This window comes from Molothrus aeneus, chromosome 17 (genome assembly GCF_037042795.1).
Source record: "Molothrus aeneus isolate 106 chromosome 17, BPBGC_Maene_1.0, whole genome shotgun sequence".
Lineage (NCBI taxonomy): Eukaryota > Metazoa > Chordata > Aves > Passeriformes > Icteridae > Molothrus > Molothrus aeneus.
In genome coordinates this window covers 10074787-10097466 of record NC_089662.1, presented here as the reverse complement: position 1 = coordinate 10097466, position 22680 = coordinate 10074787, and the positions used below count along the sequence as shown (strand labels likewise).

The following is a 22680-nucleotide window of genomic DNA, read 5'->3' as shown; positions in this document are numbered from 1 at the left end:
TGTCTTCTAGTAGGGATCCAAACCCCATCTTTTTCCAAAGTGGCCACTGATGTTGGAGACACTCTAAAAAATCCCATTAATCACCTCCAAAAGTCTTCCTGCTCCTGAACTTTCCAGCATGTAGTCCTGGGACCCCAGGCCAGCTCCTCTTGAGCAAGTGGGAAATTTTCCACTGACTTTGAGAAGTTGTTGGAGGCACCAGCTCCAGCAGTGTGCAAAGTCACCTGAAAATGAAGTGTTGCTGCACTGATGTGCACAGTGTGCTGGGCTCCCAGCAAGCAGCTTGACAGAAAAACAGGGAATTTAAATGGTTTTCTTAGGAAAATTGGCTTTTCTCGCCCTTATGTACTTTGGGACTTTATGTTTGCAAATAATTCATAATTCTTTCAACAAATTAAAACATTCTGCTACTGGGGAAAATATTGATTTTTTTTTAATTTATTTTTTTTAATCTATGAGAGTTTTGCTACAAATCAAGGCTGGGAAAAAATCTTTAAATATAGCCTTTGATGGAAACTATGCAATATTCCCACTTTTATCATAACAATTCCTAAAAGGGAAAGTCAATGCTATTCTAGCCAATTTCATAAGCTCTTTAAAAGACTTCACAATGCAACTATGGAATGAATCAAGGCTTTTAAGACAGCTTGGAAAAGACCTTTAGAGTTCTGCAAAATTATATCAGGCAAGTGTAATTTACAGCTAGGGCAAAATTTTAGAATGAAAACCAATAAATCCTGAATCTCAGGTGACAGAGTGAAACATTTCCAGAGTTAAGTGGTGCATTTTGCTGACGTGCAGACATTGTTCAGCAGTGGGGAAGAGGAAGGGCATTCTGCAGCTAAAGCCACAGAAATTGGAGTGAGGAGCTACAGGGTTCATGTCTCAGTCTGACCTGGTAAATCTGAGCAATCATTTCCCCCCATGTGCTCCAGCTCAGCCTGGCTGCAGTGCAAGGGTTAAATAGTTGGTCCTTACTGCTGAATGATCTGTCTTAGCCTGTGGAGGCAACCCATGAAGATAACTCTTTTTAACTTTACACGAGGCTGTGAGATCTTTTAGAAGCATAGAAAACTGCTTTATACTTAATAAAAGAGGCCATTAGCAGCTTGTAGTGGTGGGGTGTATCTAGGAATTCGCTCGGTCCGCAGAGGAGCTCTGTTGTTATTACCAGCATCAACGGGAGAGGATGTTCTCACCATGCGGGAGAGAGACAGAACCCAGCTGGTGCTTTTGCTTAACACATTGAGCTCCGGAGCACCAAGTTGTACAGAGGCTTGATCCATCCAAAGAAAACCTGGGCAACAACCACAAAGCTTGTCTTCACCAGGAGAGGAGTTTCTGCTTCAGATCTATGGACAAAGCAAATGAAGTGTTTCTGATGTGCCTCTGCTCCCTTGTGCTTATGTGCTGCTCATTTCTTTTACGGATGCCCTGCAGCATCTTGGGGGTGTGGTTGGGTGATTCCCATTCACCTCCAGCATTTCTGAATCCCCCCAGAGCACAGAGGCCACAGATCTGCACCAGGCACGGGGTGTACAGGGTACCCTGCCCACCGTGGTGATGGTCCAGAGGGGTGGGTGGGTAGAGAGGGGATATCTCCATCCCAGCAGATGGAGCGCCTGTCTCTAGGTGAGGCTTTGCAACGTGCACAGGGACCTGGCGCTGGATTGGAGTGCAGGGTTGTTCTGTGTCCTGCATCACTGAGGTGAAAGATAAGTTCCTGCCTAGGGAAGAAGCTGGCCTACCTTGGAGCCCTCCCACTTGAGAGCAAATTCCCTCTTGAGTTTCACAGTTCCATCTTTTTGTCATTTTATCATTTCTAACACAATTGCTTCCACAGCGATTTGCAGCACGGTTCAATTCTTGTCAATATTTTGAAATTCTAAAAACTTGAAGGGCTTTTCATTTGTTCCACACTCAGCTGAGTGATGTGCTGAGTCTCCTCCTGTGCCACCCAGCAGAGAGGATGAGCTCTGGGGCTCTGCAGAGCAGCTCCCATCCCACATGGCAGATGAGCAGACAAGCCTTACACATGCCTCTGTTTCCCTGGGCTGCACTTTGCTAAGCTCAGTTCCACTGGGGTTTTTAAACAGCCCAAAAGCCTTGCATTTGACATGAACTGTGACTTCCACTTGATTCAATCACTGCTTAATTTGATCCTCCATTTAATTTTATCAAAACTGTAGTAATCAAATAATTTGTACTAAAAACATTACAATTTCCACTTGTTTATTCTGATCAATTTTAATCCTTTAAGGCACAAGGTTTATTTAACGTAGTTATGAGGTAACAAAACACTGTCATTAAATCCACAAGGAAAGGACACAAGACAAAAAAAAAAGATAGTTAAAAAGATCTCAAGGAGGGCTCATAATGCAGGAAAAAGACAATAACACACTGTTATTTAGAAGTCATGCTATGCATGATGAGAGCTAAGCAGCATCCTGCTGGTTGTGAGATGAAAAGATCAATGGCATGTTTCAGACAAGACATTTCTGGCAATGAACTGCACTGAAAAGGGGAAAATACATGAATGATCTGAACAGATTAGACATGAATGATCTTGCCTTTTTTGGGTGTTCACTGACATGAACGAACCTGCGTCAGCAGTGTTTGAGTTCTCCCTCTGTACAACAAACCTCCCAAACCAGCTGAGTAAGAGGAGGGAAAGCTTTCCACTGCAGGCTGCTCCTCTGTTGCTTTGAGAAATAAAACCCAACCTCCCGCTCTGCTGCTCCTCTCCCTGACTGTGCCCCATCCCTCCCCTGCAGGTGAACACCTTCATCTCCTTCATGTTCCCCATGGTCGTCATCTCAGTGCTCAACACCATCATCGCCAACCAGCTGCTGGTGATGTTCAGGCAGGCGGCCCAGGAGAACCAGGTGTGCACCATTGGTGGGCAGCAGACCATGCTCAGCATGTCCATGGAGCCCAGCAGAGTGCAAGCCCTGAAGCACGGCGTGAGGGTCCTGCGTGAGTATGGCCTTCCCCCGGGGAATAAAGAGATGGGACTGCAAGAGGAACAGGTGGGAATTGGAAAACACTTGAGCCCAAAACGCCCTCTCCTTTTGTCTTTGCTTGTTGGTGTTAGGAAAATTAATCCACAAACACCAGAGGTTTATGTCCAAAAAGGACACAGAGGAGTCCTTTTATTTTATTCAAATAAAGGGAGAGGCCATGGGGCATTCCCCTGGGATCTCTCAGATTTTTGGAGGACACAGCTTCCCTATTTATTCCAATTTCCCTCTCTCTTTCCCCATTGGCTGAGGTACTTGAGTGGTTCAGACTTCCCAGAATACCTGATCCCAAAGATTCCCCTCTAATGTATAACCCTCCCTTTTCATTTTTAATTCTTACTGAATTGAGGGGTTTTTCTTCTCCATTGTTTCTTTCATCTTTCAATGTCTAATTTCATTTATCAGCAAACCTAAAGTTTATTTGTAAAAGCAAAGATCTTATTCCATTCATCAACCAGTGGAATCCTTCCCATTGTTTCTTTTATCTCCCAGTGCTGGTTTTATCTACCAGCAGACCCACAGCTTGTTTGTAAAGACAAATCCACTATTCCTCTCATTGGTTTGCAAAGCTAAGGAGCAGACCTGCTCACTCTAGAAAAGCAAAACCAACCCAGCATTTTAATGATTTAGTCGACAGCAATTTAAGCCTTGCTTGTGTTGTTTCATTACTTCCCTTTTTCTGCATAGCTCTGGTTCAGACAGAGCTTGAATAAAAGATCCTGCACTCAGGAATTGAGCTGTACTGCAGAGTAGTGGATATCTTGATTAAATAAACTGAGGAAAAGACCAAAGAATCTGGTAGCTTAACCTTAGAGAGGATAAGGCAAAAGCTGCTCAAAAATAGCACCCAAAATATCTAACAAAGGGTGCCCATAGTGATTCCAAACATGAGATGGGGAGAATTTGTTAGCAGAAAACTTTCTGATGTTCTGGTGTTTTTAGAAGGGTTTGGGTTGGCAGGGACCTTTAAGTTCACCTAGTCCCAAACCCTTGCCACAGGCAGGGACACCTTTCACTATCCCAGGTTGCTCCAAGCCCTGTCCAGCCTGGCCTTGGACACTTCCAGGGATGGGGCATCTTGGTATTTGAAATGCTTTGGCTCAGACCACATTTTCAATGGGAGAAATCCCTAGAGAAGGCACAAAGAGCCTCCATGACACTTTCCCAGCTGTTTTTCACAAGGAATGCATCCCATGCAGCACTCCTTGCCTGTGCCATAGGTGAGCCACGTGTGCATTCCCAACTGGAAAATACCCACTGAGAAAAAGGAAAGAAAGACAGAGGGGACATTAAATTCCCCACAATTACCTCGTTGGACTGTGTTTGTTTACTGTCTCTGCACCCAATGAACTGTTACCCAGGGGTGGGTGAGGAGGGAGCCTCGCTTCCCCACGGAGCCTACCAGGACCCTGCTCCTTGCTATCCCTTTCTGGTTTTTTAACACTTCTGTCTGCTGCCACGAAGTGAGAAGCTGCCTTTCCTCACTCTACTACACCACCTCACACACCTCTCCCTCTCTCTCCTTTTAGTATTGTATCCTCTTTGATCATCAAGAAGAGAGAGCTCTTCATGAATAATAGCAGAGAAACCTAAATTTACATCTGGCATTTCTCAGCACTGGAGGAAGTGCACCCCTCACCCACAGGTCCACATCTCCTCTGAGGCACTGAAAAACAACCCTTCACTTTCTGAACAATAAGCGTAATTTTCTTTTTCATCTTCTTCTGCTTCCTCTTTTTTCTTCTCCAGGCAAATTTTTGGGTTTGCTGTGTACTGCAAAAGCTGAGAATATTTGGCAAAAGTGAGGGTTTCAGTCTGGAGACTGAGGGGGTTCAAAAGTGGGTCAGATGTGGCACCATGGGGGCTCCCTGTGCAGGGATGCCCAGATATTCCAGGCATCCCCTCAGGGCCAGCCCAGCAGCAACACTGAGCTCCCCTCCCTGCTGGGAAGGCAGTGAGAGGGCAGCTGTTTGCTGCATTTCTGTGCTGAGGAAGATCCAGCAAATAAAAAAATCCTCCCTTACTTTTGTCTGTGATTTACTCCACAATGCAGAAATGCTCTCTTTATCCAGAAAATGGGAGTTAAATCCTGTGCATTTCAGTTTTTTCAGATACAAATTTTTTTTTTCTTTTATTACTGGAGGTGCTTGGTTCACACTTTTGTCACCTGTTCCTCATGAGTTACATTTTGATAACCCAGGTCTCTGAGCTGTCTGAAAAGTAGCAAAGAATACACAAGGATTCACATGATTTATCCTGGCATCCATGGCAGCCAAAATCATGAACAGAGTCTGGGCTCATTTATGGAAGAAAAGAAAAATGACACTTGTCCCCCCTTATAAAACTGCTGGCAGAGTATCAGAGCTTCATGGGGGTGAAGAATTTTCCATTTCCAAAAGTGAACTTTGGCCTGAGGTACAGAGAAGGCTGATTTAGGTCTAAGGGTGAAATGTTTCAGAACTTGTAAAAGCAGTGCTTAGAAAACAATTTTTTGTGGTTCATGGTGTGCAGGGCTGTTGGGTAAGATCAGAGCAGCAAAAAATTTCCCTGCTCCAAATGTACTGGGATTAAGTATTTGTTTACATTGAAATAAGAGCTAAAAGTGTCCAGCCTAACAGCCTCATTCAAAACATCCACAACAGTGTTTTCCTCCCTTTTGGTAGCATTTGTGTGTTTTCTTGGCTCTGTCTGACTGTGGTCATGTACAAAATAATGAGGGTGATCAGGATCAAGGGATGTGTCAGGCCTCTTGCCTGGGAGCCAACTCATTAAGTCAGTAAGCAAGAGATTCCTGATTGCAATTCCCTCTCTGCTGCCAGAGCTCACCAGGTGTGAGGATTCAAATTCAGAGGGCTCCAGGCACTCACAGCTTCCCAGCTTTTTTATTGAAGATATCAGGGCAACCAGGCCTGTTGTTAAAAATACCTTCCACCAAGAGATTGCACACCCTCCTTCACCCATCCAATTCCTTCCATTAAACACCCGCAGTTGGTGTTGCTATTCCTTGGCTATGCTGGAGCCCTGGAATGCTGAGTCTCCCAAAGCTGTGTGATGCTTCACAGAAGTATGAACATTTTCTGATTGCACAGCCTGATATGCCAATCACTTGATAAAATTCTAAATAACCTTAAATACTCACATGCACACACACACACACACACACGCACACACACACACACACACACACACCAGAACAATCATAGAATCATGGAATGGTTTGGGTTGGAAGGGACCTTAAAGCTCATCTCATTCCACCCCTGCCATGGCAGGGACAATTTCCACTGTCCCAGGCTGCTCCAAGCCCCATCCAACCTGGCCTTGGGCACTTCCAGGGATCCAGGGGCAGCCACAGCTTCCCTGTGCCAGGGCCTGCCCACCCTCACAGGGAAGAATTTCTTCTTAATATCCAGTCTAACCCTTCCTTCTTTCACTTTAATGCCATCCCCCTGTACTGTAACTCCAGGCCCTTGTCCCAAGTCCCTCTCCAGCCTGCTTGGAGCTCCTTTAGGCACTGAACAGCCCCAGGCTGACCAACCCCAATTCTCTCTACTGCTCAAAAATCAGAGTGTATTTGAGCTTGGCTCAGGATGAAAGCCCTGATCAGCCAAAATGTCTTTTGGAAAGGGGGCAGTTTGGTGACATGGACTGATACCCCCACCAATACCCCTGCCTGCAGCCCCTTCTCCTCCAGGCAGCCCTCAGCAGCTCCTGGCTGCCTGTCAGACCATTCCCACGTGGATGGAAGGGAGGCAGGAGTTACTGGATGGCACAGCTGAGCTCTGATAATGACACTGAGACAAATTGATGGACATCAAGGGGAGGCTTTGCACGGGGGACATTGGCTAAGCCTATTAAAATGTAATCAGTTCCAGGTAGCGTTTGCTCTGTCACTGAAGCTGCTTAGTGAAAGCAATTATAAAGCACTTAAAGGTTTAGCCAATTAAAAGAATATCCTTCAGTCTCCCACAGCTGGCTGGGTGATGCTTCAGTAAAATGCCTCTTAGCAAGTGAAGTCAAGATGCATTTTTTACTGAACATCTGTGAATTTTTAAATTATTGAGGCCTCTATATTTCATCTAGTAATACAATAAAAGGCCAAGAATTAATGATGTATCCATGTATTTCATTAATTTGTGCATTAATAATTCCCCTTCTGAACAAACACTTTAAAGAATCCATTCATTTCTCCTCACCAATGCTCCAAGTCTGAGTTATTCATCTCAGGAGGAGAATATTGCCATGAGATTTACTTTAACCAGCCTACAGCCAGGAATAGCTCATACTTTGCAGCCACAATACACAGAAGAGTACCAGTCTAAAACTCCTTAAACAGTTGTATTTCATAATTCCTGTATTCTAAGGAAAGCAGATTTATTTGTTCATGAATCATTTCTTTTCAAGAAAGGAACAAAATTCACGGCAGTTTGTATCTCTAATAAAAAGTCTGAGCAACTCCAAGTGGAGTTCAGCAAAACCCCTGCGGCATTAAGCTTGAGTGGAAGCTGATTTTAACAGCTGAAGTGTCACACTGAAATTTGGGAGGATGAATTACCTATTTAGCAATTGTATATATTTCCCAGAGATGTTTGTAGTTGTAGGTTTGCTTTGCAGCCTGCCAAGTGAGATAAAATGAGCAGCATCAGAGTGCTCCATGAACACCCTCCAAGGAGCAAAACCAGGGGTGGCTGCACCTCTTGGGGCATGGAGTCTCTTTTTTCCCCTCTCCCAAGATGTGTCTGTCCCTTTGCTTGGCCTGGCACAGCATTCCTGCAGCAATTGCAGGTTCTTGTGGCTGCATCTCTGCAGAAAACTCCAGCATTGGCCATGCCCTCACAGCAGATTCTCCAGGTGTTAAGCTGTGACAGTGTGAGTGTTTAAAAAGTTAACTAATGTGATTCTAAACATGAAGTCAGGCCAGGGCTTTAGTCAGTGTGGAAGCATGTAGTGAATACAGCTCCAGGGTCCCTTTGATGAGCAGAAACTGTTCTGGGAGGAACAAGGGATATGTGAACCTCAAAACTGGAGAGGAAAGAAGAAAGGGCTGCAGAGGAAGCCAGTTCAGGTTACACCGGATCTCACCAAGTAGAAAGAGACTTGAACGTGGTGAGGATAAAATGGAATCCCTTCTTTACCTTTCAAAGAGGAAATTCTCTTCCTTTTTTCTTCTCCTCCAAAAATCCAGACATCCCCAGGGGAAATGTCATGAATGAAGTTTAAATGGAATCAAGCAACCTCTTCTCTAATTTCCAAAAGAATAATTACCTTAGAAGGAAACTTGGGAAGAGACCCCAGTATGCACTGGGACAGCAGTGCTGTGCTGCTTGCTAGTGCTTGTCCATGGGCCAGCTTTAATCTGTATTTTCTGCCTTGCCCCTTATGGATGGAACAGGTGCCAGGGGATGATTTAACCACTGGCGTGAGCTGGGGAAGGAATTCACCTCTATTTTCAAATCTGTCATCTGAAGTGATTAAAATCAGGACTGGAGAATATAGTCTGGGTGAAATATGTTGATTTTGAATGCCAAAAGGTTTTTCCATTCTCCGTGCTGTCTCACTTTCACTAATAAAGAAGAACTTGGGGTTTTTTTGATCATACGTTCAGGAGAATTAGGGGATTGTATCCAGCAAATGTTGTGTGCTTTCAGTGGTGTTTAAAGGAGCTGAGGACTTCTCAAGCTCACTGTTACTCCCAGTTTCTTCTTTGAGTACTCCTGGTTCATGCTGGTGGTCCCCAAACCCTGCTGATTGTTACTGACTTTTATGGAAATCCTTTATTCCACAGCCTTATGACCCAAATACCAGCATAAGTAGTTTTAATTTTACTGGGCTCCTGCAACCCCTACTTTGGGGCCTGCTGATATAAATATTGCCAAGAGCCTGTCAGGTAGAGCACCATGTTAATATAAACAGCACCTCGAGGCTGAAGGAGGCAGTGCCAGCTGTGCCTGCACTGGCCCAGCTTTCACCACCTCTCAGATCAAGCAGCTCTTTGGGAGAGCTTCTCTTGTAATGGCATCAACTAAATAAGTACATCCCAGGAGGCTGGGATATACAAGGATTGTTTCTCCAAAAACCACCTTGATAACCTTCTGTACACCTCATTAGTACCAGCTGTGGGTGTGCACCCCCTGGGCAGTGTTGGGGATGAGTCTGAAGCACACAAAAAGCTGAGAGCTGTTGTTCATGGGTGCCAACGCCTCCCCAGACAGCTCCTGCCTTTGCTCAGGAATTCCACCGTGCTGCTCCACATCTGTATGTGGCTCAGATCCCCTTCAAGTGCAGAGAAAAAGAAATAAATTGAAATAGCCTGGACAAAACTATCAAGGGAGGATGGACCCGAGCCTCTCTGGAGGCCTTAGCAGCAGCAGGGAGGAGCAGCATCCCTTTTCTGCCTCTCCTGGAGAAAGGAGGACAGGACAGAGGGATACCCTCGCCCAGGGCCATCCTGGGGCTGCAGGGCTGTGACTCAGCATCCCAGAGGGGCTGGAGGAGATGAAGTGAGGAGGAGGAGGAGGAGGAGAACGCCAGCCCAGCCCAGCTTTGTGCCGCAGCAGCTCCGGGTGAGTCAGAGCTGCGGCTCCTCACCCGTCACTGTCCCAGGGCTCTGAGTCACTGTGAACCTCACATGGCCCCACCAGGGCATGGGGGCTGCAAACCCCTCCTGAGCCCACTCCTGAGCTCAGCCAAACCAGCCAAACTATGGCCTCCCCACTCATGGTGCCCTGCCCTGTGCACACGCTAACCCAGAGGAGATCCTGGAGCGGGGCAGGCCCCGGCCTCAGCCCAGGGTACACACAAGGCAAAATGAAACCCTCAGTGTGATTCAATAAAATTTAACTTACAGGATTGCTGCCATGTCCAGTTGAGTCTGAGAGCAGAGACTGGCACAGTTTAAATCTCCTCACAATGAAAAAGATGTCAGTCAGAATTGATGTTTCTCTCTGCAGGACTTCCTGAAGGAAAAACAAACCAGGGCTCGTCCTCTGCCACTCCTCCTTCCTCTCCCCTTCTTCCTTGGCATGCAGTTCAAACAGGCAGAGAAAAGAGCCATTATAAGACAAAATAGAAAAACACAGGATGTAATAATTCATGGTTTAATACACATTTAAATTGGGAGTTTGATTTAGAAGGGAAATGAGGGCATACATTGGTGGAAGGATCATTCCCTGCCACCCCTGGCACACTGGGATCATCTTGCTGGGGTCCCACATCCACTTCCCAGCCTTGAGGTTTGGCACCTCATTTGCTCAATTATGGGAAATATCAGAAGCTCATGGAGCAGCTCTGCTCCTATTAGAACCTTATTGAATTAATTAGAAGTGAGGGATGTGTCTGGTTTATTTTTAGTTCAAAAAATAAAGGCAGGAAATCTCCAACCTCACAAAGACCATCCTGGACAGTGACCCCATCACATATTGAGTCAAACCCTTCCCCTGCAGTGCTCAGCTCCAGCAGGCTGACCTGCTCCTTCTTACTTCACCAAAGGAACCCATGTGTCAGGTTTTTGATGATGAAGAACATATCCTAGGAGCTCATAACAACAATAAAAAATCATTTTGGCAGACAGCATGCCCAGGATCTGTCTTACAGCTCAACCATTTTGACAGGCAGAACAAAACAGCAGGAAAAGGAACCAGGTATCTGGGAGAAAAGGGAATTTTCATTCTGTATTAGGTGAAAGTAAACACAGTCTCATGTTTCATATTCCTCCCAGGGGAGAGGAGCCAGGAGGGCAGGATTGCCACCCTAAATCTGCCTGATCCCTTGTGTGACAAAATGAAAACATACGGATTAAGGGGGACAAATTCAGGTCGGGATCTCCTAATCTGTGCAGCACAGAACTGCACAGTGTGTCACCCAGCTGGGACTTCCAAATCAGACCACAAGTGTCTCCAGTGCACTTCACATGTTTAATAGAGATTTAATTGTAGAGTGATTGCGTGTGATATTACAGAATTATCACAGATTACTTAATTGCTGATGTTAAGCAGATACTTCTCTCAATATGTGTTTTTGTTACTATAGATCCATATTATTTGGCACAGCATTGCCTGAGCAGCAGAAGAAGCAGAGATCATTTACCAGGAGAACACCACTTTCATTTAACGTGTTGGTAAATTTAACAAGCAGATGTGTGAGATTCTTATAATTGGCTGTGGAAAGAATCTGGATCCCGCCGTTCCTAAAGAGCTGCACACAGGGGTGAGCAGCTGAGAAGTGCCAGAGTGTGGAGGTTTCTGCAAAAATTAAGATGTGCCTGAATGAACCTGTGTTTGGAGGCATCTGGGAAGCTGCTTTTGCAGCCTGAAAGTGCAGCTAAGCTGTGCAGGACTGGGAGAGCAGATGGGCTGGAGCCGTGGTGTTGGCTCGTTCCCCTCAGCCCGAGGCTGACGGGTGTAGGAGGAGAGGCTGGAGAGTTTTGCTTCTCCTGCAGCCCCTGGGAGGGATCTCCTGGAGAATCACAGGGGGGCTGCTCCATCCAGGGCAAACCAAAAGCCCATCCAGCAGAGAAATGGATTTCTGGAGGTGGCCAAAGGCAGAAATGTGAAGGGGCAAGGCAGGCAGCCACGCTCCCACCGAGCTCCCAGGGGATGTCCCACCTCTCCTGTGCCACACATCATGCAGGGTCTCCTGCCAAAGTCCCATCAAAGCTCTTCAGGGAAGGATCAGACACAGGTCAGATTCATTCACTTGATGGCATCCGAAGGGCTGCAGGCTGTCTGGTGATGACTTACATCTGTGACCACTGTGGCCACAGAGCAGCCAAAAAACAGTTTGAAAAAATGAATTCACTTGGACAAGAGAATAAAAACAGACCCTCTAGCCATCTTTCCAAAACATGTCCCTTCAGTTGCTTAAATCTTTATTGGATAAATGGCTTTTGTAGCATTCCTGGAAGGTGCTGTCATGCATCAAGGAATAGAACCTTCTCCCCTGTTAGCTGTGTGTTTAATGAGAGAGGGAGCTCATGGAGTTGGAGTAGGGTGTGAGTAGGGAGCTGGACACCAGGGATTTTCTAATTTCTGCTCTCCTGTGCCTCTTTGCTAAGCATCAGTGATGGGGAGATGCAGCCACAGCTAGACTTATTCCTCCTGGACTGCATTATCCAAGAGGAAACACATCTTGAGCTACAGCCTGGTCCCTGTGGGATGACAGCGTCTGGGTTTGGGACATATCCACATAAATATTTTCAATCCCAAGGCAGAAAACCCCCAGCCTTTGGTTCCACGTGCCAAATTCAGATTGCACTTGTGGTACCTTACTCTGGAGCAGAGCTTTGCTGCTTCCCAGCCCCTTACAGGTCACATAAAGGACAAGAGTGATGTGTCCCTGTTGTCTGTAGAGCAAATTTGGAACCAAAAATAACTTAATTATTTTATTTACTTTTTATTTTCTTCTTGCCTTTTATTGTGTTACGTTTTAACTGAGATTTCCTTATTTCCTGCTAGGATTCTGCCAGAATCCTGCTGCTCCATACAGAAGTTGAAACACGTATTACAAAAGAAACAAATCTTTCTCTCGATTGCCTGATAGATCTGCTTTTTAATCCAGACTGACAACTGCACTCTATCAAGAGCACTTTTATGCCTCAGAGTTGTTGCATTTTATTTTCAATTGTCTGACGTCCCTCAGAATCTGGAAAGGAAAAAAGCAACAGTGTCTTTCTCTGCTTACCCTTTAATTGATCATTTTTATTATGACAAAGTCCAGACCCAAACACGTTGTAATCTCAGGTATGGCACAAATGTAGAACAAAATGATGAGCCCTGCCACTAGAAAGAGCAGTTTAATGATGCTCAGCACTGTGGCCAGTGGCTCCAGTAGTAACAAACTAATGAGATTAGAATGGGCCTGGCTCCCTGTCTACCTGGATGGAAAACATACACCAGCTGTCTCTGTGAACACCATGGACAAAATACCCTGTGCCACAAGGGCGTGAAACACAGATGCAAACAGAGTTTCCTTTGAGCCAGGAACTAGGCATGGCCAGTGCTTCATCTGTACCTTCTGCTGCTCCTCATGTCCCTGCCCCAGTGCTTAGTGATGTTCTCTGTTGCTTCTGTTTTGCTTGTTTTTACAGACATTTCCAGGCTGCTTGTCCCTCAGGGTTATCAATTCTTTGCACTACAGCAACACAAGAACAAGTTGGGCTGCAGGAAAACAGTTACAGCAATTAAATCCAAGCAGACAGGTCCCTTTTTCAGCCTGATGGAGAGTTGCTCACAAAGTTAAGGCTTTTTTTCCTGCCTTGCAGGTGCTGTGGTGATTGCCTTCGTGGTCTGCTGGCTCCCTTACCACATACGGCGCCTCATGTTCTGCTATGTCCCCTCCAGCCACTGGACAGAGTGAGTCACAGTTTGGGGACATGGTCCCCCCATGCCAGGACAGGCTGGGGGCTCAGGCTGGGGCTGGGGATGCCAGGGCAAACCAGGTGTGGAGGTGCAGGTGGGGATCTGGGAACAAAGGTGCTCTCCAGCCGAGAGGTTCAAGTCTCAAAACCTGTCACAGACATCTTTTATGGAAAATCCTTTCCTTAGGATTTTTTTCTCCTGAGAAGCTGAGAGGCCTCAGGAACAAAATGTAACCAATGGTTATCTGCTGCTGTGGAATGCAACAGGTGCATCTGGGATTGGTCTCATGTGGTTGTTTCTAATTAATGGCCAATCACAGTCCAGCTGTCCAAACTGTCTCGGTCAGTCACAAGCTTTTGTTATCATTCCTTTTCTATTCTTAGCTAGCCTTCTGATGAAATCCTTTCTTCTGTTCTTTTAGTATAGTTTTAATATAATATATATCATAAAATAATAAATCAAGCCTTCTGAAACATGGAGTCAACATTCTCCTCTCTTCCCTCATCCTAAGACCCCTGTGAACTCCATCACAAAAACCAAATTACTGTTTTGGTTTGTTTTTTCTTTTGGATGTCTCAGTGTTTGCCAGGGAAATTAAGAATTTTGTTTTACCTAAATCCCTCAGGAAGCATTATTTTGAACCAAAAGGCATCATCAGCCCCTCCTCCTCCCCCTCCTCCTCCTCCTCCTCCTGAGGGCTGCAAGCACAGGCTTCAGTCTGGCAGCCCTTGATGAAATGACAGTTGGACAGGGGGTTGGTACACCCAGAGTGGATTTTAGTCTCTGTGCCAGAGATATTGATCCCCAGCCCTAAGATGCAGCAGCTCCTGTCAGCACACAATTCAGCTCCACGAGGCCACATTTCCTCCCTGACAGGGGAGATGGCACAGGTGGGCAATGCCAGTGCTATTTACTGAGGCTGGGCCAGGTTATTCACTGGGTTTTGCAGGGAGTGGATCAAAATGAAATGCCAGCAGTTGCTGCTGATTAGGAAATGTCCAGATTGTCAGAGAATTCCGGGATAATTGCACGGACACTGCTCACAGATGTGCAAAGGCATCCCCTGCTCCTTTCTGAGGCACCAGGCCAGGCTCTCCAGCAAAGCAGCCACCAAACTAATTATTATTTTTAAATATGTCATTGAGAGCTAATGCTGTCTGGGGGACACACACTGAGGAAGGCTGAGATGCCAAGGGATGCTCTCTTGTTTCTCCTCCCATGATGTTACATCCCTGTTCTCCCTGAGACCAGGAATGTTTCTTTCAAGGGAAAGGAAAAAAAATCTACAATACCAAAAAGCAGAACAACAATAAAAAACTAAAATTCTATCAATTCCAGACTGGAAATATATTAAATTAGGATATAGCAATCTGCTGAATGGGATTGTGGATCCAGCCACTGTAAAATCCAAAATCTATCTTCAGTCATGAAAACAGAGCTCTAGGCGCACACTGGGACAAATTCTTGTTTCTACTTTGCTTTTCTTTATGAAAAGCACTTAAGGCACTGTTCAATTATGTAATGACTGCACTTGCTTTGAGCAAAAGGTTTAGAGAAGTCTGTCTGCATTTAGTGGGAATTTATGCATTGTGGCTGTGTTCACATAATATTTTTTTCTTCTTTTTAAAACCATGATTAATTTTAGGAAAACACTGAATTTACAAAATGATAGTGAACTATCAGTCTGGTGGCTAACCAAGAGTTTGCAGCAGCTTGGCATGTTCATTTATAAACACATGTACCCTGCCCCTGAAGAAAAGAAATTTTTCCAGTATTAATTCTTCATAACTACACAGAGAAACTCTGTAAGAACTGGATGGGCCATGCAGTCCTTGGCAGTGCTGAGGGGTGTGGAGAGATGGGCAACATAGTCCAGCACTCCTCTATTTATCTTTTGTTAGACACTGCTCAGACTAGAAAAAAAGATCTGCAATTTTCACCAAGATAAATGATTCTGAGGAACATCTTCCTGAAAATGAGATCCGCGGTGTTTATAAATGCTTTACCAGCTCAGGGCTGTTGTTCTCAGTTGGCCCAAGGAAAGATATAGCCAAAAGCATAAAAGACAATAAAACATTTTCAACCAGTTCTAATTGAAAACATTAAATTGTGGTGGTTAGGATGTGTTTCAGAAGTATGCTATCATCAGCTTGCCCCCAGAACAGGAAATGCTGTCCCACATTATGGACAAATCCCAACCCAGGGACCCGTTGAATGAGCTGATGCTGCTCTCACTGCCAGAGGGAGGAGAGAGCTGCATCTGTTCCTGGAGTTTGGCTCTTCTGCAACCTCTGTAGATCAGAACTGCAGCCAAAAAAGTCAAGCTAATGTGTATGTACGACACAGAAGCGAATTTCCATCTGGCTTCTCGGGTTCCAGAATGACTGCTTCCAAAGAAAAATGAGTGCATGAGGTAAATATCTTGTCTGGATCCAGGGCTTATCTAAGCCTCTAACTGCTGGTGAGTGGGGCAGTATCTTCACAGAGGCATCTGGTCCATGTTTGACCAGTTCCAGTTGGAGATGCAGATGGGTTGTGGTGGCCCAGGCACCTCTGGTGAGCTCATGTTTGCAGCCTAGGAAGGTTAGCTGGAAAGCAGCTCATGTTTCTCTCACCCTTGTGACTTTGAGTTCTTCACACTCAGATTTTTCTCTTTCATCTGTTCTTCCAGTTTCCTTTACAACTTCTACCACTACTTCTACATGCTGACAAATGTCCTCTTCTACGTCAGCTCAGCAATCAACCCCATCCTCTACAACCTGGTGTCGGCAAACTTCCGCCAGATCTTCCTCTCCACGCTCACCATCCTGTGCCTGCCATGGAGGAAGAAGAAGAAACGACTGGCCTTCACCAGGAAATCCAACAGCATCTCCAGCAACCACACATTTTCCAGCCAGGTCACAAGGGAAACTACGTACTGAAGCCAAAGGAGGAGGAGGAACAACACAATTCATCGTGGAGTCAAAACTTGAGAGAGGCCTCTGTGACTTTCATGCATGGTCTCCAAATTCACCTAACACAAATGTGTTTAGCAAAGTCGTTTTTGTTGGAAAAAATAGGCTTTGTTCTGCCAGTAACTTTGAGGTTATTTTCAAGCATTGGCCTTGCCTCTTGTGAGTAATGTCTACATGTATTGTAACTTCAGTCTGGCATAAATCCAGATGTGGTGTTAACTGGGAAGCCAAAATGTGTTCAACTTAGGCCAAACTGTTCTGCATTTCATCCTTTTCTCAGTGCAGAGATGCCGTGTCCACATCCAAGGGTTTGAGATCACATCTCCTGGTGGCACCAAGCAGAGAGTTTGATGAGGAGAAAGAAGTTTGAACAGAAAGGGATGGTCTTGGAGAATGGATATGCTCATCTGTGGGATGTTCAATGAACGAGGAGTGAAAACTCAGGGAGCCAGGTGGTTATTTTAGAAATATATCTCCATTGTGAGGAATATGACTGAGGTGCTCAAGAGAGCCTCTCTGGCTCCTTGAAATTAAATAAGAACAGATGATGCCTTACCTAGGCTGGGGTGGCTGTGGCCTGGGGAGAGGTGTCACCTTTGGCTTTAGGGCATCCACAGTGCCTGGCTTTGGCACCACTGCAGCAGAGTCTCTGGCAAAGTCAAGAATGCAGAGGCTGTGCCCAGATGGAGCGCTGAAAATGAACAGAAATGGAAAAATCTTCCTTTTGCCATACAGCCAAATCCTATTTTTTACCAGGGAGAACAGTTTGCTGGCTTGCATTAAGAGTTGAGAAAACTCTGAGCTCATGAGGGCTCCAGGCTGCTGAGATAAGAGCAATCTGCCCCAGTTCTGTGGGACCTTCAGATTTTTCCCATTCTTATTCCAGTTTTACTTGTTTCCTTGCCATTTCCACAAGGCTGACATCTCATATATAGCAGTTGTAGGCACCAGGTGCTCTTGTTCTACCTTTTCTTCTATTACTTTTTGCTACCAGAACCGTTGGCACACCTATCTGTGTCCCTAATATTTACATAGTTCAAATGCAGAGCATAAGAAACTCTAAACTAGGGAGTCTTTGCTCTAAACCCACTTTCTTTTAACAAGCCAGAGGAACAGAAACAAGACCTGAAAATTCTCTTTGAAATTTAAGAGAGGAGGTAAGGAGAGCTTGAGCTTTTCTGCCATATGGTTCCACCTCTAACAGCCCCCTTATATGATATAACAAATTGCTCCAGAGCCTTTAGTACTGAAATAACAGGGCTCTGGGACAAGCTGAAGGGCTTTAGTGACCTGCACAAACCTGGAGCTGACCAATCACCCTGTGCTGGTGGTGACCTGGTGTCCCCTTTCGCACCACATGTCATCAGGAGAGCAGGACTTGCCTCTGAAAGGTGACAAAGCAGAAGAGTCAGCTCAGCTTGGCTTTCTGGGCTTTGCCCATGTCACCCTTCAGCAAATGAGCACCTGTGGTCCCCAGCTGGAGCCACAGTGCTAGAGGTGAGGGCTGGCCCAAGTGAGGGCCACACAGTGATGGAGACCAGGACCACTGGTGACATCTCCTGCTGCAGATGTTGCATCACAGAGTCACAGAACAGGTCAAGCTCAAGAGACTCACAAGAATCACTGAGTCCAGCTTGCTGGACTTGTGGTTTAGGTCCTGTTGGGCTCAGCACAAAGAGGAAACACCCATCTGGGGGCATTTGCTGTGAGTTTTTGGTGATGAGTGACAACTTTTGGGGCATTTAGAACCTGTGTGGTATTTTATTTTGTCATTTAGAACCTGTACCCAGCTGGCCACCATGGCAGCCCATCAGCCACACCTGCCAGGGATGGGAGGTGATTTTAATGCCTAGTACAGAAACCCTGCAAAAGAAAGGGCTCAAAATAAAAGTCAGGGGGGCTTCAGTTCCTTCTGATTCAGCCAAACTGCAAGCTCTGTTCTGTCATGCCTTCTTGTGATTTCTTGCCCTGGTTGTACCAAGCAGAGGGCAGAGATTATATTTGACCAAGCACTTTTGTTGCTCGTGGACTGTTGACTCCTTTTTGACAAAGAAAACAGGTAGTGGCACACAAATAAATAAATTGAAACAAAGAGGAATAAGGGAGACTGATCTCTTCAGAAGGAAATCTGTGAAAAAAGCAAGTATTTTGTGTGTATGGTGTGTGTGAAATGCTTGGGCAGGTTGGAAGAAGAAGACCTGCTCATCCTGCCTAGTGGCAAAATCCAGGTGCCATGAACAGGAGAGGGGAAAAAATCTGCCTTGAGAGAAAGAGGAGTCTTGATGTCACACATTTAACATTGGCCTTCCAGGCAAGACACTCCAAATGTTTCTGGATTACCCACATTTTTTTACTTCACCTCTAAATACAGCCAGCAGCTGGGAGGAGTTCTCTGTAACCTCCCAGGGAAGCTGTAACTGCATTGCTTTGACTTTCATTACCATTTAACACCCTGCATGTCTCATTTGCTTTGAAATATTAAACATTATTACTACACTTGTTCAACACCAAACCTGCTGAAATGTGCTTGATTATCTTGGAAGACACTGTACAAAAATTGTTCTTTCACATAAGATGCTTGGTTTAGATTTTCACTACTGAGATACACAGGCAGCTTACAGAATATTTGATCACAGCTCAGAGAAACTGGCAGGTTTATTTTTGGTTTGATATGACAGCAGGAAAAAGCTGGAGTAAAAGGGAACTTCTCATAAACTCTTTCCACAGTGTTTCTTGGGCCGCTCGAGTGCTGAAGAGCTGGGGGGATTTGGGGGATTTACCCAGGTGGTTTGCTGACTTCTACAGCTCTGTTCCTGCAGTTTGACAGAAAAGCAGACCTGGGTCCATGGCCTTAATCTGAGATTGCAGCTCAAAGCTACCTCTTCCACTGGCCAAATCTGACAACCTTGGGCTGAGCAGTGTAAGTTACAGCTGGTTTATCCTCTCTTCCATCATCACCTGATTTTGCTGTGTTCAGCTCAGAGGTGTGGTTCCCTTGAGCTCAAAGAAGTGAGGATAGCTGATTGCAAACCCGATGGTTTCATGATTTCCAGAGAATCACTGCACAGTTTGGGTTGGAAGGGACCTTAAAGAGCACCCAAACCCAGTTCCAAACCCTGCTGTGGGCAGGGACACCTTTCCCTAGACCAGGTTGCTCCAAGCCCTGTCCAACCCGGCCTTGTAAAGGAAAGCTGATACAGTAGAGAAGAAAAAGGTACAAACTGCCCCATATTTACCAGAGAAACGGTTCTTTAGATGCCTTTCAACAATGATTGAACTGCTAACTCAACGAGGTTTTTTAATTTAATCTGGTGTGAATGGCTTTTGCCATTAGACAGAACAAGAACTCCCATTCATTGTGTCCCTGCTTTGGCTGCACTCTTCACCAAAGCAGAGGTGAGTGCTGGGGCCTCTGCTCATCTATGCAAATTCCCTGTGTTTGGAACTGTTTGTTTTGACTAAAAAAAGACTAAAATCTGTGGAGCCCGCAGATGTGAAGTGCTGCCAGATGGATTCTGAGAAATTCCATTCTGAAGAGAGTCCACCAAGTGACCCCTTCAAACGTTATTTTGAGGCTTTGTTTCTCTTCAGAGTGCCCTTTCCAGAGCCATCAGCTTAGCAGAGTGTGAAATCAGGTTTATAAAGTCATTTTGCTATTCGGAAATTTCCCCCAGACAGGCCGGTCTCACCACAGGCCAGTCCATCAGCGCAGGAATGCTCTGCTGAGCTTGTCTTTCTTTGCACGGTGCATGAGGCCTCACTTCAGCGAGGAGAGAACTCAATGGGAAATCAGCCAGGAGGGTTGGCAGGGCACGTGCTGTGAACACAGCAATATCAGCACCTTTGCATTTCCAGCATCCAGTGAAGCAGCCCTGGGTGTGCTGTGTCAGCCCAGTGTCCTCCTGGCTGTGGTTTTGGTGACTCTTTAACCAAAGCTGTGTCTGCTGGAGCTCTGTCTGGTTCTTCACATATCACAGCTCACCCACTCTTCCTGTTCTCAGTCTGGATTTGCTTAAAAAGTAGAAATTGCTGATCCAAAATTTCATGATGCTGTGTCCTGGCTTTGTGGTCCAGAGTCCTTCCCCAGCTGTGCCACCTGATAGTCCTGCACATATTGTACTTATGGCAAATATTTTTGAAGTGCACCTTTTTATTTTTATTTTATTCTGAGATACAAAATGTTGATGTGCTTTATTTTTTTGTGGCCTGTTGCTCAATGGGGAAAAAATGAATGTTAAAAGTGTGTCAGTGTCTACTTTGTGATACTTTCTGTGACAAAGGGAAAGAAGAGGGTGTGGAATCCTCCTGTATGGCAATGGGAAACACTCTTTCGGTGTAACATGCTATTATTGATACTGTATTTACTGATCAAAGTGTACTGAAATGGTTAATTCCTGATATAGCCTTTGTACTGTATGGTATTTTATTTTGTCATTTATTGATCCTAAGAAATAAATATCCAAATTTAAGGCTTGGGTTGTTTTTTGCTTGAAGTGTCAGGTGTGCCTCTATCACACAGCCTGGTTATCAGCACAGACACCCTGCCTGGGGTCTAAACTGGTGGAATCCCATTGGCCTTGAACTGGGATTTGCAGCTCCTCTGCAGAAGGGCCCTGGGTGCTCCTGTCCCTGCACTCTGCAGCTCAAACACATCCAAACACCAGCTGCTGCTTCTGACTTCAGCTCAGCAGACAAGCAGGGGGGCTGGTTAGGTGTGAAGGACGCTCCCACCAGTGATGTTTGTCCTGAAAATCCTTCCTGGCATCTGTTAAAAGCATCAGATCTGTGCTGTCCTGCTCTGCTGTTGGGCACAGCAATTGGGAGCATCCAGGACTTGGAGCATTGGGGTGCAGGAGCCTGAAGTGTGGGAATAATGAGATCTGAGCTGCAGACTGAGCAGCTCCAAGTGCTGAGATCCCAGTGGCACCGCAGGGTCTGAGCTCCTGCCTTGCCGGTCTCCCCTGCTTGCTGTTCCCTGCTGCAAGGCAGATGTTACAGATGTTGTATCTTGGCCCTTATTCTGCAGCAGCTTTGCCCAGAAAACTGAGCAGGTTGGGGCTTTATTGCACTGGGAGCTGTAGGGGCACAGCAAAAGAATCCTCACCCCCAAGAAAGATGAAAAATTAGCAGGTTTGTTGTGTTTTAACAGTGAGATTTCCCCTCCTATCCTCCCATCTTTAGTGTGATCCTCTTCCTCCCTGGCATTTATTTTTCTAACAAAAATTTAATTTTGTGGGGACAGAATGCTTGGGTATTACCCACAATATTAAGGTGTCCTTACACTAAATGAGCAAAGATCAGTCACCTTCATCCTCCCTGCAGCTCCTGGTTAATATTCTGTTGTGCAACAGCTGAGCTGAGCCATAAAATCTTCATAGTTTTTAACCATTCAACCCTTTTGTTTTGATTTCTGATAGAAGGGAAGGTTGCATGGAAAGCAGCAAGAGAATAAAATTTAAATATTTGGAATTGTTCATGCCTGGAAAATCCATCTTCTAAAACCTAACTCAAATGGTCTCCAAAGGCTTTTTGGTGCTGCTTCCAGACGAGAAGAGCAGGAGCCTCTATTGTCCCTACACCATCAAGCACTAAAGAATGAAAATCATTTATTTTATGGATCCTTTGATTTGGTATTCAGCCCTGCTCTGCCCAGAGGTGTATTTTCAGCTCACAGCTCATGTCTGCAGCAGTGGAAATCCACAGCATGTGGCAGCATCCTTGTTTCCTGCCTGCAGGAGATTTCTGTGCTGGGCTCCCAGTGGAGCCTCCATGGTTTGTGCAGAAATCCAGCCCATGTTCAAGCTGGAGTGCAAAACATTGCTGTCTGCTTGTGACTTGTCTAGCTGAGGGCTGACTCCCTGAAAAAGCCAAATCCTGGGAAGCTGAGCTTCCCATTCCTCCCAAGCCACCCTGTGTCACGCAATCCTGCACCACGTCCCGCCCCAGAAATGTGCAGGAAAACAGAAAATGTGGAGAGTCAAATAATTCTTCTTTTCCTTTAGAAAGGCACAAGGACTGTGCCTCGAGCCATGAGGAATGCTTTGAACTTGGCCCTTATTTCTCATTTCAATTATAAAAGCAATTTCCATAGTTCACGAGGGGAAAATTTCAGGCACCTTTCGGAAAAAAATGTTACGTTTTAGTAAATGGCTTCATAAAACTTAATAAACATCCATGCAGAAGTTAATTTATTTAAAATATCTTTAAATCCTGCTCTGCCTTATTGAATTTGTTGGAACAGTAGATCAGACTGGAGTATATTCATGAGGGCATTTAAGCAATAAGGCAGCACATCACAGTTATTATTCCAGGCCTCCTGTGGGCTGGCAAGCACAAAGCAGAACCTGATGTGAT

The 22680-nt window shown here is 45.4% G+C and overlaps 1 protein-coding gene across 1 annotated transcript in view; it reads left to right on the top strand.

Annotated features, from left to right (window-relative positions):
• The window catches only part of NTSR1 (neurotensin receptor 1), a 55330-nt gene extending 34535 nt beyond the window's left edge, over positions 1-20795 (top strand). The window contains exons 2-4 of the mRNA XM_066561676.1: positions 2775-2976; positions 13276-13366; positions 16044-20795. Coding sequence (XP_066417773.1) covers positions 2775-2976; positions 13276-13366; positions 16044-16293 — 543 coding nt within the window. The 3' untranslated portion in view covers positions 16294-20795. The remainder of the gene's footprint in view (positions 1-2774; positions 2977-13275; positions 13367-16043) is intronic.
• Positions 20796-22680: the final 1885 nt, after the last annotated feature.